General features: G+C 40.5%; 1 protein-coding gene across 10 annotated transcripts in view; it reads right to left on the bottom strand.

The window, feature by feature from the left end:
* Window positions 1-18,426, bottom strand: part of PAM (peptidylglycine alpha-amidating monooxygenase) — a 311,728-nt gene that overhangs the window by 103,608 nt on the left and 189,694 nt on the right. For all 10 annotated transcript variants that reach the window (XM_065920039.1, XM_065920481.1, XM_065920234.1 and 7 more), the window contains exons 6-8: window positions 17,674-17,761; window positions 2,092-2,177; window positions 278-361 (exon numbers count right to left, since the gene is read on the bottom strand). In XM_065920039.1, coding sequence (XP_065776111.1) covers window positions 278-361; window positions 2,092-2,177; window positions 17,674-17,761 — 258 coding nt within the window. The remainder of the gene's footprint in view (window positions 1-277; window positions 362-2,091; window positions 2,178-17,673; window positions 17,762-18,426) is intronic.

The raw sequence follows: 18,426 nt of genomic DNA, 5'->3' as shown, positions 1-18,426 counted from the left end.
TGCAGGACCTGGGTTGGGAAGATCCCCTGGAGAAGGAAATGGCAACCCATTCCACTATTCAGCCTGGAGGGCCCCAATCCACAGGGTGGCAGAGTCAAACACGACTAACACTTCTCACTTCCACAGTCCCAAATTCCAGGACACAAAAGCAGCTGTTTCCTAGTGGGCAGAGGGTATAGTTAATTCTTCATTTTATTATATAGGTAACAGTTAGTGCATATAGTTTAAACAATATAGTACTGAAAGTTGAGCTTAATTTCAACATTTCAAAACTTACCTCTAAAAGCACTAATATCCCCATAGTGTACTTGGAGGACAAAGTATTTGCTTCCAGTCTCTCCACCAACTCTGAATCCAACACCTTAAGATTTTCAAAAGAAGATAAATCAGTATTTTAGAAATGGAACTCTAAAATAGAGCTAACCAAAGATTGCTGATCTATGAAATCCAAATGGAAAGAAAATAGCATGTAACATATGCAATTATATGAAAATAATAATAAACTAGCTGTTCAATGAAAATCTCTGATATAGTCTATTATTTCTCCTCAAAACTCTGATGGAATTCTATTTGTAATCTCTACTTCTGAACTAGAGTAATCACTTATACTTTAAGAGGACAACTCATTCACTTTTTAAGAAACAGAACAAAATAAAGAGAATGAAATTCTGTCCTTGTTGATTATGTAACAGACACACACAAACCTATTCTTTCACTTTGTTTTGCATTTACTTATATCCATTTTTGGGCTTCCCTGGTAGCTCAGCTGGTAAAGAAACAGACTGCAACGCAGGAGACCCAGTTCGATTCCTGGGTTGGGAAGATCCCCTGCAGAAGGGAGAGGCTCCCACTCCAGTATTCTGGCCTGGAGAATTCCAGGGACAGAGGAGTCTGGTGGGCTATAGTCCGTGGGGTCGCAAAGAGTTGGACAGGACGGAGTGACTTTCACTCACTCACACATCCATTTTTACTCTGATGGAATAAAGGAAATGAGACTTCTTAAGATCATCTCAGGGGAATTGTATTTTTTCCCATGTGAAAACAGGTATCTGCAATAACATCACTGAAGAAACCAACTACTTACTAGATTATGATGTCAATAAATTATTGGAATCTGAAGGGTTCCTAAGAGTCTTACTAGCAAAGTTTGCTAATAAACCAGGAAAAAAAAAACTCTGCAGAGAAAATATTTACAGACAGAGAAAAAAATATCTTACCTTCTCTACTAATGTATCTTAAAAACATCAACAAATCTATGACAAACCTTCCTTTTAATTTCCAAACTTGTTTGGTAGTGGCTGCCTGGAAAAACTCTAGAGAATATTCTAGCACTTATTTGAAGTAAAGCAAAACAGACATCAAACTGTAGGGCTCGAGAGAGGCTCAAGGCTTAAGTCTTACATGACATGAGGAATTTAGGCAACATTTTGTACTAACTATAAATAGAAAGTAACCTTTAAAGCTGTCTAAAAAGATTAAAAAAATTAAAAATTAGTGCAGGCGGCAGTTAGGGAGGCATTGCAAGATGCCACTACTCCATCCCTGAACCACGGCAGTCCTTCTGGCGTCAGGGCCGCACGTTCACTCTGATACTAAGAGAGATCCCGGTAATAAAGGAGACTCTGGTAATTCTCTCACACCTTGGAAGTTATGAACAATTTAGAGGGGAACTCAGACAGCCAGCTGAGGTTCGGCATAACATTAAATAGCCAGGCTCCAGAACTATTAAAAAGAAAATTTTGTTTGCTGAAATGGCGATTTACTTAATTCCTGGCTCTCTTGGCTCATGGAATGCTCCTGCTGTCAAGAACGAATGTGCCTCAGGCCAAAGGTGATTTGAGGTATACCCAGTTACTTTCTAATTCTATCTAAACTGTTGTGTGAGCAAATTACTTACCAAACAGAGGCAGAGGAAGAATAACTACCTAAATGAAACCTATTCAATACAAGCAGGAAGTAAGGGTACTTTAGTGTGAAATTACAACATAGAACATGGCCAACAGCTGCTGGAAAGAACATACAATAAAAAATATTTTGGAATCAAAAACTAAGCAGCTTAATATAAGACTATCCAAGAGGCCTCAGGTATACCTTTGGGGAGTCTCGTTGGGGGAGCATTTCTTGCCCAGGCATAGAGAATATTGGCTTTATCTGTACAGGTGCCTTCATCACAAAACCTGAAGAAGAAAATAAAGTAACTGTAAGTAAAGACTCAACTACTAAAATGCATAAAGCTCTCCCCATTGGAGGGGTGGGGAGGGGAAGGTATTTGAAAACAAGGTCAAGGAAAGTACAATACACCATCATTATACACCATTGATACACCATCATTATAGCCACATCAGCTTTAAGATCATAATGAAGACTGGAGCAAAGAACAGTTTTATATGTGAAAACAAGCATATGTAAAGAGAAATTTGTCTGTTAGTTGCTCAATGTGAAACAACCCTGTGAGGTAGATATATATATTCAGTACATCCATCCTTGGAATGTACTCTATGTACTCAGGTAGAAAAGTAAGCATTACACGAAGAGTGTGTAAACCAAAGCTAAAGCAGTGGGAATCTGGAACCGGACTAAAACAACGTATGCATTTCCCATTTGGGGATCAGTGTAATTAACAGATCTTTGGCCACAGTAACCAGCAGGACACAATGTCCGCCCTTAGCAGGGGGAACAATGCAAGTACATCCCACTGACAGAGTTCTTGTGGCTTTTTCTAAAGTTTAAGAATACTGGTTTTGCCATTTATAAACTGCTTCAAATCACCTAACCTTACAGAGCCTCAGTTTTCTGTCTTGTGAAACAGGGATCGTTATACTTACCCCAGAGTTGTTCTGTAAATCAAATGATACATAAATGAAAGCACTTCATAAACCTCAAAGCGCTATACCCGGGTAATGCATTATTTAATAAAACATTCACTTTATCTAAAGACACTGCTGAGAGACCGTGTTTCATGGTCAAAGGAGCACAGGCAGAAAGACCCATCTGGAGCCGAGTCCCACAACCTCCCCGTAAGAGGCATGTACCCGGACATGCGCGCCAGCCCTCAAAGGCCCGGTTTCTGGTGGAAACCTCTCTGACGGGCTGCGGGTGACGCGTGTGAGACAGCCACTGCAGTAACCAGCACGTTGGTATCTATCTGGGAGATCCAGTTTCACAAACGCTATACTGTCTGACCCCAAACCACACATTTTTTCCCCATGACACGTCATCTCTTAGTTGGTTCTGTTAGATAATTTGACTTGTTCAAAACACTGTTAGGTGATACTTTCATGCTGCTTTCATAGATTTGCATCTTGATAAACTGGCACCAAGCAAGGTCAGAGTCAGGAATTTAGGCAGAGCTGGGGGCTGTCAGGAACAAGGACGAGGAAAAAGACTGCTTCTTGGCGGGGAGGCTGGCTCACACAGGAGGAAAAGTGCACTGCCTGTGGCCTGGAAGGGAGGTGAAGGTTTCCTCAACAGGTTAGAGACCAAGCCTAGGATCCCAGAGAACACCCAAGCCAGCCTCCGTGGCTGGGACCCCTAACATGCCTCCTGCTCACAGCCAGAAACGGGGGCAGACGACAGGCAACACGCACAGACTGCTGTTTTCTGTCTGAATCAAGGCCAAGGAACCAGGAGGCTCCAGGAGGCTATGCTGAGCAAATGTTCTCGCGTCTCTAAATCAGGCTGCAGAAAGGAACTGGGTGATGTGCAATGTAAAATGCAGCCACCAGTGGTTTCTTACTGTTCACTGTTGAGAACAATATACTTATGATGAAGCAGCCTCACCACGTGAGACGTGCGTTGGAACTAACGTCTGTGACAGCCTTGTGCCAACTGTGCTAAAAGGCTTGGGGTGATGGTGGTACCCAGGAGCAGAATTTCCCTCCGTGGCCTCACGCTATAAATTAAGAAATGAAACTGTCAGATGTGATGAACTTGGTATCTCACTGCTGGGAGCTACTAAAATTTAAAGATCTGCAAGGCAATTTTCACAGCTTTGCAAGAAAGGTCATAAATATGCAAGTGCCTAACATCCATGTGATGCCAGTCTCAGGATTAACAAGGTAATTGTTTCCTCTGATATGAAAGTCAAGTCAGTGTACGACTAGAAAGAACTAGAATGAAATATACCAGAAAAAAACTGGTTTAGTAAAGTTTTCTAAGCGAAGTCAGTGTTTTCTAAGCTATGTGTTTGATTAAAGTCACTTGCTGGCACAAATTCTTTCACATGCTTCCCCAAAGTAACACCAGAATAAAAATTAAACATTGTTGCATAACACACGAGGCATTTATGATCTGGGCCCTTGTCATATCACCAGAAAAACAAAAACAAACAAACAAAAAAAAACCCTTTTCAGTCATGCCAAGTTTCTACCAGTTTTTAATCTCTCTTCTCCACTGTTTTCTCTTCTGTGAAACCCCTTCCCCAACTCTCTGCCTGACACTCTTGTACTCACTTTCTCATTCGAGATTCAATTAAACTCTTCCTCCTCAAGGACACTTCCTCTGATGAGAATCCCACCCAACTTGCATCCTTTAAGGAGAGCAGGCCTCCCAAGTATCAGCTTACTTATCTCCTCTCCAACCAGACTGTGTAGACTTTGAGGTTTTGCTCCTGTCTTTCGCCCTGTACTCCCGGCACCTGCCGCCTTGCGAGGCATTTAGTAAATACTCACAAATGTATGGGGAAGTTCACTTCTAAGTCAATTTTTAACTTTTTATATACAAACACATAGATAATTGAACTGGCCTAAGTTTCATTGTATTGTCAAGTATAACATTTTAAAAATCTTTAGTTGAAAAGTTAACTAAAATATGGGAAAAAAAATTGCAGTATCATCTGCCTGGTATTTTGTACAAAGCAGCTCATTCTCTCACAAGAACATTCCAGGTAGGTTATACTTTATAGCTGAATAAGCTCAGAGAGTTTAAGTAACTGTCAAAAGGTCACACAGCCACATCATGACTCAAACCTATGTCTGTCACCCTCCTTTATATCTCTAGTTATGAGACTGACTTATGGGCAGAGACTTCATGGTATTATATGATCAGCTTTGATGACTACTATCGTACCTAAACTAAGTTGCAATTTGAGTATGCAATTCTGACATCAATTTTAGATAAAATAAGTTCTTCCGATTTGTTCGCGAAACGACAATGATTTTATATTTTATGGTCTTTTCAGGTCTGGTAAAAGAAGAGCTCCAAAAGCAAACTTTGATTTGAGTTTAAAATCCTTTTTTATGATTTTTTTTTTTTTTTTTTAATTTTATTTTATTAGTTGGAGGCCAATTACTTCACAACATTTCAGTGGGTTTTGTCATACATTGACACGAATCAGCCATTGAGTTACACGTATTCCCCATCCCGATCCCCCCTCCCACCTCCCTCTCCACCCGACTCCCCCGGGTCCTCCCAGTGCACCAGGCCCGAGCACTCGTCTCATGCATCCCACCTGGGCTAGTGATCTGATTCACCATAGATAATATACATGCTGTTCTTTTGAAACATCCCACCCTCACCTTCTCCCACGGAGTTCAAAAGTCTGTTCTGTACTTCTGTGTTTCTTTTTCTGTTTTGCATATAGGGTTATCGTTACCATCTTTCTAAATTCCGTATATATGTGTTAGTATGCTGTAATGTTCTTTATCTTTCTGGCTTACTTCACTCTGTATAATGGGCTCCAGTTTCGTCCATCTCATTAGAACTGATTCAAATGAATTCTTTTTAACGGCTGAGTAATATTCCATGGTGTATATGTACCACAGCTTCCTTATCCATTCATCTGCGGATGGGCATCTAGGCTGCTTCCATGTCCTGGCTATTATAAACAGTGCTGCGATGAACATTGGGGTGTACGTGTCTCTTTCAGATCTGGTTTCCTCGGTGTGTATGCCCAGAAGTGGTATTGCTGGGTCATATGGCAGTTCTATTTCCAGTTTTTTAAGAAATCTCCACACTGTTTTCCATAGTGGCTGTACTAGTTTGCATTCCCACCAACAGTGTAAGAGGGTTCCCTTTTCTCCACACCCTCTCCAACATTTATTGCTTGTAGACTTTTGGATAGCAGCCATCCTGACTGGCGTGTAATGGTATCTCATTGTGGTTTTGATTTGCATTTCTCTAATAATGAGTGATGTTGAGCATCTTTTCATGTGTTTGTTAGCCATCTGTATGTCTTCTTTGGAGAAATGTCTGTTTAGTTCTTTGGCCCATTTTTTGATTGGGTCATTTATTTTTCTGGAATTGAGCTTCAGGAGTTGCTTGTATATTTTTGAGATTAATCCTTTGTCTGTTTCTTCATTTGCTATTGTTTTCTCCCAATCTGAGGGCTGTCTTTTCACCTTACTTATAGTTTCCTTTGTAGTGCAAAAGCTTTTAAGTTTCATTAGGTCCCACTTGTTTAGTTTTGCTTTTATTTCCAATATTCTGGGAGGTGGGTCATAGAGGATCCTGCTGAGATTTATGTCAGAGAGTTTTTTTAAAAAAAACTTATGATTTTTTTAAAAAATTATATATAATTCAAGGTTGACTAAAGAATCTCTCATTGGAGGGCTCAGGGATAGTGAAATTCATTCTAAAACTTAAAGTGTGGGAGGACTAAATGAAGAGGAAAAACAAGAGGCCAAGAGAAATGAGTCCTACAATGGATAATATAAAAGAGTAACAAAGAACATTTGGATAAACTCTGCACCTTTTCATCGTCAAATTTACATTTCTCATTTTAAATGGAAACAGTTATCACGCTTCCTCTACATATCAATAAAATGACAACAAGATAAAGATAGTATTGCATATGTGGACTTTCCAAAAAGGGTCCTATAAAAATAGTGAGAATTTTTACAATTCTTATTAAGAAGAAGAAGGGTATTAAGGCTAGGAAGCAAAGTAACCCTTGATCAATGGCTGTTGTAATTTCAGGCCTCATCGACCAGGTTTCTTATTCTTATAATTCTAGGGGCTTCTCCTAAAGGCTCCTCTAGATTAGACCAATTAATTGTGAAAAGATTCTCACAGCTCCCTAGTGGTTTCTTAGTAGTCATAGCAAAAATGGTAAGAATTAACATTTGAAAATAAAACTACTCTGGATTCTTGGGTCTTTGCTGTAGAACCTTTTCACCTCTAATCCATGGGGAAACCATTCAGATGGCATGAATATTTCCAGACTATGCCAAGCTCTGCAAAGTGCTAGCCTGTCATCTTGAATTATACAAATAAAGCACAGGTGACTGTTAAAGTACTCCTCTGGTTCTATCTGTTAAATGCTAGTTAAAATCCAAGGTTACTTAGGGAAAATCAGAACTGATAAATCATTCCTACCTTTGTCTGAAAAAAATTTTTTAACAAAATTGTCATGCCCTAAAGTTAAGTCTGTATGGTCTTCAGTTCCAGTTTTAATGCATTAAGTATTTAAGAGAATCACAGGAAAATTAATCCAAAGTTAGAAAGCTTCTTTAAGAAACACTTATAAAATCAATGACATATATGGTATGTCCTTTTCAAAACTGCATCCAGCATGAATCAGGAATTCAGATTTCATCAACTGCTTTATAAACCCACAGCACATATTTCCCAGTTTAGACAAATCCTATGTGAATTTCAGTGCAACGGGTATACACCAACCAGGAAATTCCCCTGGTGGCTCAGATGGTGACGAATCTGCCTGCAGTGCAGGGCGTACATTAACACAGTAATTAGAAGGATGCCTGCACGCGTGCTCACTGTGTCTGACTGTTTGTGACCCCATGGACTGTAGTCCACAGGGCTCCTCTGTCCATGGGATTCTCCTCCAGGGGGTCTTCCTGACCCAGGGATTGAACCCGAGTCTCTTACTTATCCTGCACTGGCAGGTGGGTTCTTTACCACTAGCGCCACCTGGGTAGCCCAATAGGAAGGATAATTCTCAGAAGGTAAAGAATCTGCCTGCAATAGGGAGAGCTGGGTTCAACCCTTGGGTCGGGAAGATCCCCTGGAGAAGGAAATGGCAACCCACTCCAGTACTCTTGCCTAGAGAATTCCATGAACAGAGGACCAGTATTCTTGCCTAGAGAATTCCATGAACAGAGGACCAGTGAAGGAGAATCCAATGGACAGAGGAGCCTGCCGGGCTACAGTCTATGGGGTTGCAAAGAGTTGGACACAACTGAGCAACCAACACTTTCATTTTAATGCAAAAGCTAAATAGAAGCGATATTTAAAAGGAACCAGCCTGAAAAATACCACAATATCCAGGCTTCACCCTCACTCCCCACCCTGACCCTACCCCTCTTCATCATCAGATCAGAGAGGCTATAAAGTCTACAACAGCAGAAGTGTAACCAAATTCTCAGTGCCTAAGAATGCCCTTGATACACAGTGGGTGGTTAACAAATATCATATTAATAAATAAATAAAGATAATTGCTACCATTTTTTAAGTACTTCTATGTGTCAGGCACTGAACCAACCATATTACTTACACCCACTCCCTTACTCTTCCTGAAGGCCCAAGCAGGCAGAATTAGTAGCCCCACTTTATAGAAGAGGAAACAGACCAATACAGATTAAATAACTGGACCGATGTTTATTACAAGTAGTACAATTGAGATTTGAACCCAAGATGCTCTGACTTCAAAGTTCCAGTTCTATATTAAATGTTACTGTACTGTGCTTTATTTTCCTGGACTCCCAAATCACTGCAGATGGTGACTGCAGTTATGAAATTAAAAGATGCCTGCTCCTTGGAAGAAGAGCTATAACAAACCTAGACAGCATATTAAAGAGCAGAGACATTACTCTGCCAACAAAGGTCAGTCCAGTCAAAGGTATGTTTTTCTCCCAGGAGTCATGTATGGATGTGAGAGTTGGACCACAAAGAAGGCTGAACACCAAAGAATTGATGCTTTTGAATTGTGGTGTTGGAGAAGACACTTGAGAGTCCCTTGGACTGCATGGAGATCAACTAGTCAATCCTGAAGGAAATCAATCCTGAGTATACATTGGAGGGACTGATGCTGAGGCTGAAGCTCCAATACTTTGGCCACTTGATGCAAAGAACTGACTCAATGGAAAAGACCCTGATGCTGGGAAAGATTGAAGGCAGGAGGAGAAGGGGACGACAGAGGATGAGATGGCTGGATGGCATCACTGACCCAATGGACACAAGTCTGAGCAAGCTCCAGGAGACAGTGAAGGACAGGGAAGCCCGGCGTGCCGCAGGCCATGGGGTAGTAACGAGTCGGACAGGACCGAGCGACTGAACAGCAACATAACACTGCTGTCCTAGTGACCTTAAATGATCATCTTGTGAAAACATAGTAATGTTTAAAGCCACGTAATGTTAGCTTCTGTTGAAACAATCAAGATGGTTACAACCATGCCATTCCATTTTATTAAAACTGACACTAGTCCACTAAGAAGTGACCAGTTGCTAAGGAAATCCTATCAACACCTCTAATACAAGCACCTAAAAAGCAGCCAAGGAATATGATCATTGGTGACTAGGAGTTACAGCAAGATGACAACTCTGTTTTAATGAGGATTCTTTATACCATTCGGATATACAATATAACATGAATCTATTACAATCTTAAAGTAGAAAAAGGAAATGGATACAATTAATTTTAGCCTGGCAGTAACTTAGGTCTAACTTTGCTACTACACTCAATGACACATTTTATAGTGCTCAGAACAAGGATGGCACAGATTTTGAAGACTGTTATTTTTATTTATAGTGACAATATGCAATGTATGTTAAACTTTAGAAGTTTCACTATGGCAGAAAAAATAAAGAGGGACTGCAAAAGACACCTGGTGAATCTTGCTGTAGAGCCTATAGATGACAGGTAGCTAGGATGTGGGGAGAAGGCAATGGCACCCCACTCCAGTACTCTTGTCTGGAAAATCCCACGGACGGAGGAGTCTGGTGGGCTGCAGTCCACGGGGTCTCGAAGAGTCAGACACGACTGAGCGACTTCACTTTCACTTTTCACTTTCATGCATTGGAGAAGGCAATGGCAACCCACTCCGGTGTTCTTGCCTGGAGAATCCCAGGGACGGCGGAGCCTGGTGGGCTGCAGTCCATGGGGTCACACAGAGTCGGACACGACTGAAGCGACGTAGCAGCAGGATGTGGAGAGGGTGCCTACTGGCACCATATACAAATACCATTCTCAACCAAAAAATCATTACCATCATAAGGGAGGCCACAAAGCCGCATACTCATCTGGGAAGTAACATCCCCCTAAAAAAGAAACCAGTTATTTAAATGAGTGACCAAGCAGGGTGTCTCACATACAGGCTTCTCTATATGTATATTTATGTTTTAGCTACTTCTCTTTCTTCCCTCATCAGCATCTGTAACCCTGTGGAGACAGTGGGATTAAAAAAAAAAACAAAACACAGCAGGTGGTTAATAAATAGAAGCAGTTGAAAGGAATTTAAGCTAAAGCTTCATAGGATGGTAAAGCAATACCGCTTCAGCTTGAGAATGAGTCCAAGTTAGAACAGCTGGAAACAGCCTCATTTAACCAGCCAGAATTCTTCTTTCCAAAAAAAGATTCAACAACCTGTAGAAGCACCCTTAGATGTGTAAAGTGTAGCTGGTCATAAGCGTCATTAGAAACAGTTTTCAAATCCAGTGTTAATTCCTAAGACTGAAAACAGTCATTTTAACTCAACATAGATGATCATGTCAAAGTACAAGGCACAGTACAGAAGAGGCCCATTCACTCTAATCACCCAGTACTGTGAACAGACAGTCTTGGGGTCTGCAGTCACAAGCTGTCTTGATCCCCAAGCCCTGCGCTCAGTTCAGTTCAGTTCAGTCGCTCAGTCGTGTCCGGCTCTTGGTGACCCCATGGGTTGCAGCACGCCAGCCCTGTACTCAGCAGAATAGAAAGTGTGTGACGATAAACCTCACATTACAAACAGAAAGTGCTCCAAAACTATTCTAAACGCCAAAACAATGTACATGAGCAAAACATTATTATTTTCAAAGCGTGAAACTCATCTAGCTAACCACTTATTATTTTTTAAAAAATGACTATTACAGTAAAAATAGAATAAAGAAATGCATTCATTGAATTAATTCAGTTCTGTCACTCAGTCAAGTTCAACTCGTTTGGACCCCATGGACTGCAGCACTCCAAGCCTCCCTGTCCAACACCAACTCCCGGAGTTTACTCAAGCTCATGTCCATTCAGTCGGGGATGCCATCCAACCATCTCATCCTCTGTCGTTCCCTTCTCCTCCTGCCTTCAATCTTTCCCAGGATCAGGGTCTTTTCCAATGAGTCGGTTCTTTGCATCAGGTGGCCAAATATTGGAGTTACAGCTTTAGTACCGGCCCTTCCAATGAATATTCTGGACTGATTTCCTTCAGGATGGACCGGTTGGATCTCCTTGCAGTCCAAGGGACTCTCAAGAGTCTTCTCCAACACCACCTTTCAAAATCAGTTCTTCGGTGCTCAGCTTTCTTTATAGTCCAACTTTCACATTCATATATGGCTACTGGAAAAACCACAGCTTCGACTACACGGATTGAACAGATACATGGAATCTCCAAGATCTAAAATTTACCATATTTTCATGGAGAGTGGGAATACATCTTTTAATATCTAAACTACCTAAGTTTCAGCACTTCATTTTCTGACCTCATTTTCGTTTACTGACATCTAAAAGCCCCAAACAGTACCTGCTTAGTTATGGTTCCAATTCAGCCAACAAGTCTGGGGAACTTGGACCTGCTACACTTTGACTTAAGCCTGCAAGTACAAATGGGGTCCAGAAAATCGAGCTATTGCTCTGCTTGCTCCAATGCTGATGCCATTACTCCCCCTCGGTCCCTAGATGCAGCCGCCTCCTCCTTTAAAAGTCTAGGAAGGAAGGGATGAGAGTTCCCCCTGACAGGTACTGCTGCCTTCCTGCCACGGGCCAGCAGAGCTGCTGCTTTTCCATCAGCTGGTTATGTGCATCCTCGAGAGGTATGTTAATTTAGAATTGAGCACCAGGCCCACCCTAACTATAAAGGGACCACCCCACAGTATATTAAAAGGTTCACATCAATGTATGCAATTTAAATGCACATGCACATAATTAACTAGACACATTACCAGTGTGAGCTGCTAATTTGGAATGAGACACAAAAGACTGGAATATGTGCAGAGGAAAAAAAAAACTTTAAAATTAAAATAACTACATAATGAAAACTGCTTCATGCTGTGTCTACTGTTTTCATGTAAACTTAATACAACTGTAAATATATTTTAATGAACAGGAGAAAGAGGCAATTACAGAGAGCAAAGGAGGGCAGCACCACAGTGAAACATCATCAGAACAGCTCTTCGCCTGCATATTAAAAGTGCTGCCTGAGGACAGGGGGTGAATTATGACTTCATAATTTCAGGGGGAACTGTTATTACACACACACCTATTTGCCAACTTGCTGGCACTGAAATAAAACACTAGCGTGAAAACAGGGGGAAATCCTAGCTAACAAACAGAGAAGAGAGGAAATCTGAACTTGATGTTTTGGGTATAAACAACAACAAAAAAACAAAGCACAGAGAATGCACCATACGACAGTGTGAATCAGCCATAGATACACATTTGTCCCTCCCTCTTAGAACCTCCCTTCCACCTCTCCCTCCCGCCCCCGCAGGGTGTCACAGAGCACCAGGTTGAACTCCCCGTGGTACCAGCAACGTCCTATTAGCTATCTACTTTACACGTGGTAATGTACATGTTTCAGTGTTCCCCTCTCCATTCGTCCAAACCCTAAAGAAAAGTGTAAACGTTAGTCAGTTGTGTCTGATTCTTTGCAGCCCGTGGACTGTGGCCTGCCAAGCTTCTCTGTCTATGGAATTCTCCAGCCAAGAATAGTAGAGTGGGTAACCATTCCTTTTACCATGGAATCTTAACCAAGGGATCAAACCGGGTCTCCTGCATTGCAGGCAGATTCTTTACCATCTGAGACACCAGGGAACCCCTAACACAGCAATGTAAAAGCAATTATCTTTCAATTAAAAATAAACTTAAAATAAAGAGAAATGTAACACATAAAACTTAAAGTAATGTAACATAAAAATTGGAGTTCTTTATTAAACTTAGAACCATGAGGAAATTAAATAGTTTAACAGGGTTCAAGGTAAAAGAAGGTGGTCTAACACACTGTGTAAAACACTGATTTTTGCTATAACCCCTCCAACTGGACTCAATCCTAGCACTCCTTTTCACATTTTTTCTCTTTATATAATTTTATATGTGACTGAATAAAGAAACACACTTTAAAATTAATGAAATTAACCAATCTAAATGGAACAAAATATTTTTTCCAAACCGTAAAAATAAATTATTTTTACAAGTTGAAAGAGTAGTGACCCTAAGAAAGCAATGGAAAATTTTCTTGGAGCCAAACTGAGGTTTATAACCCAGGAGGCAGTCTCTGAGAACTGTTTGGGAACGGTAGGTGGGGAGGTCAGGACATATCTGATTTTGGTGCAGGGAGCGTGTGCAGCCAAGCACACAACTCCGGACAAGGTTGCTTCTAGTCACGAGGAGCAGACGTCTTAGTTAACGCTGTAAACGCTTTTCTAAGTATGGGCGGATGCAAGAAACTGAGTCATAAAATCTACCCCCCACCCCAAATGTCTATCTGACGGCCAGTTGTGCCAGTTTTCCCAGAGCACGAGGGGTTACAGCCTGACCTTCGCCCTGAATTCCTTTCAGGGTGTACTGCAGGGGAGTGACTGCAGTGGCCAATGACTTGATTCCTATAGAACTGGATGGTGGGCAATAGTCTTTATTTTACAAGCCCTTGTCTTTCAGTCCTAATTTGCACCAAGGTTTGGGAGGCATTCTGTGACCGGTTTGTCCCAGGATGCTTGGAATGCTCATTCCCAGATCAGGAAAACATTTTCTTGATAGACAACTCGATGTTCTATTACTGGGCCTCACCCTGTAACCCACAGCCGAGAGCCTCTGGCCCATCTGTCTTCCGAGTCTGTTACGGTCCAGGAAATGGTTTTCTCCTGTCGCTTCTTCCCGCATCTAGAGTGACACTACCACATTCACTGATCTTATAGGTCTATATATTTGATGAGCGGTTTCAAGCTGCCTAATCATCATTAATTTTCATCTGAGGCTCAGGCACATATCTGGAAGGGTAATGAACAATTACCTTGTAAAACTGGCGGAACACAAATAATATTGCTAGTGATCACAGATAAGGTCACAAGTTAGTATTTCAGGACGTCCATTAGGTATAGCCCAGCATCTCCCAGATTGTCTGACCATCAGTTCTATACCAATCTCTGTCTTTAAGGAAAATGATATATTGGCATTGGACATAAAGTTCACCAAAGATGTCCGCAGGCACACGGTGGGTTCTGGGTCATCATGAGCCCTGACAGGACTGGGAAAGGAATGTTATTTTCTAAAGAAGTACATGACAGCTGCCAGGAGAAGAAAGGCTGATCTTTACCCTTGACCAGGTATTTTAATCCCAATTTCAACTGGGGAGGTCTGACCAAAAGGCGAGAAAAAAATTGTTTAAATTTTTCCTGTCTTGCTCTAAAGGTGGATTTTTAATCTCATCATGGTATTAAAATATCCTCTTCACTTTATCTTTTTTCACTAAAACAGTTGTGTATTCTCAAAATGATTTCCTCAGAGTGTGAATGAGTTCTTGATATTCTTACACATCAAAAACCACTGCTGGTATCATAACCAAAAATATACGTGCAAGTTTGGGAATCTTTATTTAAGTACTGTCTATATCTTGGAGCAACAGAAGAATAGATTTGCAACTGTAAAATGAGTGTGATAAATTCCATGACTCAAACAATGTAGACAAATAATGCAAGGCTTTTGGCACTGATTGACTTTTGCTATTAGAATTATAATGCAGGTGGGAGGATAAGAAGCTAAGCAATCGGAAAATATCTGCTGACTGTCTGAGCCTGAGGGGCATCAGGAGTAGGGTGTAGGGGATGTTTCTGTGAAGCAACTGAAAAGTTCAGCTGTGAGCTCTAATGCTTTAAACATTAGTGGTAGTGTTAGCCGCTCAGCCATGTACGATTCTTTTCGATGCCATGGACTGTAGCCCGCCAGGCTCTTCTGACCATGGAATTCTCCAGGCAAAAATACTGGAGTGGGTTGCCATTTCCTTCTCTAGGGGATCTTCCCAACTCAAGGATCACCCCGGGGTCTCCTGCATTGCAGGCAGATTCTTTACCTTCTGAGTCACCAGGGAAGCCCAAAAGATGCACGGATTTTGCCAAATATTGAGGGATAAAAAGTCTACCTCATTTTTAAATGGAGAATAAGGCTGGACTGTGAAAGCCTGAGTCACTAGAACAGTTTTATTTAATGTACATTTCCTAGCTTGCATATTGAGCAGATCCTACACTTATGAAGTGAAAAAAAATTCTACTTCAAATGCTAGATGGACACTTTGAGCTGGCTGAAAGCATCAATTATTGTCTGTGGTATATGGTTAGAAAGTCAATTATAACTAACCTATAGATTAACAGGGAATATGGGCTGCAAGGCAGATTTTTAAAAGTCCACTTAAAATGATGTGGGTATAACATCATTAAGAATCTAATTACTCAGTGATGCAACTCAATGGCAAAACACAGTGGCCTGCCTGCTTGAGATGAGTCCACCGGTATAACTCATTCCTGTCTCTAGCTCCTGATAATGATGCCTTTGCATGCAATTTATATTCATAGAATTATGAAAGTTTAGAGCATAGAGTTCTATAAATGATCTAGTGTCAGTCCCTTGCTATAGTGAAAAAATAAAGGACAGCCCACATGGAATAAATAATTTACTGATGGAATCCAGATAGTTTATTACACGTTTATGATACCTTTCAAGTAATAATTTTAGCAAAAAAAAATTGCAGCAATTACTTTACTCAAAATGGCTGTTTTTACTTTCACATACATCTTTCTTTGAATTTTTTCCCCAATCTGGAAGTCTCTTGGAAAATATATTTTATAAACTTAATTTCAAAATAGTACATTTAAGGACATTAATATTTTTAAAAGAGTCAAAATAATATGTTTCTTTTGCTACTCCCTAAACATGAAAATGATGAACCAGGCTTAGTTCATTTTATATAATTTTTCTTAATAATTAAAGCCATGATAACAATTAAGTGCTATTTTATTTTTTCACTCATTCTCTTGAATTACGGTGAAGCTAAGGCAGATTTTAAAAGCTTATGTGCCCTCTAGCTATTTTCACTAATTCTAATTCAAAGGTAAATATCGCTCATTTCACAAGAAATATTTTTAAAACATAAAAACCAGAATATGTGATTTGCTGAATAAGATTCAGAAAAAGCTGTCACAGAATAACCTTTTAATCCCCAGGATTTTATTTACAAAAATTTACTAAAGAGCAAAATCTGGAATGTTGATGTCAAAGGGCATTAACTGTGATTTGCTGACTCCATTTTTCCACACACCAGTCATGTGAGCTGGCTTCCTTCGTGATACGCCCCTTTCCTCAAATAACTTAAGCCTGTTAACAAATGCTTTGATGGTACTTGGTCCAGGGAGATTTCTACTAATTGCCCTGTGCTTTTAACAGTTCCAAATACACATTACAATTGTTTATTATAAAAGTGACTAGAAAGCAGTTGCTGCGTGCCTCGAATCAGCCTGATGAACATTAGGATGTGCAGAGAAGGGTCTATCGGCCTCCCTGACTATGCAGGAGCACAGAACAGTCCCTTTCCAAACGCAAAGCAGGACACACCAGTCATTCTGGTCTGTTAAATATGTAACAGTGATTCTGGCTAGAGGTGCAAAATATGAGGCTTAAAACGCACGGCTATTTTCAAAGATCACTGATCTTCATGAACTCCCAGAGGATAAAATGAAAGGGAATTTCTCAAGCCACAATTATGCTGTAAGCTTCTGGAGGCAGAAAATATATCTGTTTATCTGAGAACATCCCCCAGCACCTGCTGCAGTGTTGGCATATAACAGACATTTAATAGATGTTTATTGATTGTTCATGACATGATATTAAGATTCACCACAGTGATTAGAGATTCTAAAACTGCCACAGTTACTTGAATAAATGGGAGGCAGTGTGGTAAAACAGAAATAACTTTGGATTTGGAACCGGACAACCCAAGGTTCAGTCCTGGTGTGACTCCAACAAGCTGTGTTACCTTGCACAAGTCACTGACTCTTTGAGCTTCAGACTCTTCATCTATGGAGTGGGGTAATGCCTCCTTGAAGAGACGTCAGCCAAAATTTTCATTTTCATTTTAAATGGTGTATACAGGTCATCTAGCACAGCATATGGGGTAAGAGGACTCAATGAACAGATCCACGGTACTCTTTGGGTTGAATCATTGACTTAAAAAAATAAACATCAGGGTATCCATCACCTGGGCTTCCGTCTTTCTCTACAAGCTGTCTCCATCTTGACACGCGATCTCGGACAACGACCATATATTCATTAAGTCAGTGACAAAGACTGATGCCTATGCCACAGCAGACTGAACAAGTGTGAAAATCAAACCGTGATAAGCATGAGATGCAAAGGAACAACTCTCTTCTACAAAAGAAATGTTCTGCCTATTTATTAATCAGCCACAAGATATTTGCAAAGATGCACTTTGTACTAACAAAAAATACATTTTCTACACCCCTTTGTATTATGAACCCATCCCTTACCAGTAATTTCCAGTGGACGCTGGCATATTGCATCCAAACAGTAACATATGATGGACAGTATCCATGCTGGCACGGGGTTTGAAGTCAACTGTTAAGAGAAAATGATACATGATCCTGAATATAAGTTATACATCTGTGTACAAGTGTCACAAGAGACCCCAGCGTTCAATATTTTGAATAGCTGTCTAATACAGATGTTTTGATGCTCTTATGATAGAATGCTCTGGTTATAGACATTATTTATCCCTTAAGATGAACATGATTTGATAATTTAATCTAGTAGGATAGAAAACTATTAGTTAACAAAAGAGAAAACGAGAGGCTGAAACTACATATATACCCATATGCACTTATTAAAGCTCTCTCTGAAAGTGATGAGAGATCGTGTGGGTACGAAATGAAAGCTCCAGGCGACATATTCACAATATATCTCCTTCCAGATTTTGGTAAAGTTCCGAGTACCATTCAACACTGTGCACACTGCACCAAAACGGTGAGCGGTCAAAGTGTAAGCCAAAGGATTCATAACACAAATTTATTACCATCTTAAAAGAACGGTAGTCACCGGATGGTGACGCGGAGAAACACGTTATCAGAAAAGTGGCAAAATATATCTTTCCAGAAATACAGAAGAATAAAAGTGTCCAGAATGAACACTGGGCACTTGTTAAAGCACTGTGTACTGAAAACTACACAATGCTATGCCTCATCTTGTCCCAAGAACAGCGGTTGAAGGCCATGAAAATAAACAAG

Source organism: Muntiacus reevesi, chromosome 1 (assembly GCF_963930625.1).
Source record: "Muntiacus reevesi chromosome 1, mMunRee1.1, whole genome shotgun sequence".
NCBI classification, from domain to species: Eukaryota; Metazoa; Chordata; class Mammalia; order Artiodactyla; family Cervidae; genus Muntiacus; species Muntiacus reevesi.
The sequence above is the reverse complement of the archived record's forward strand: the minus strand, read 5'-3'. Positions and strand labels throughout refer to the sequence as shown.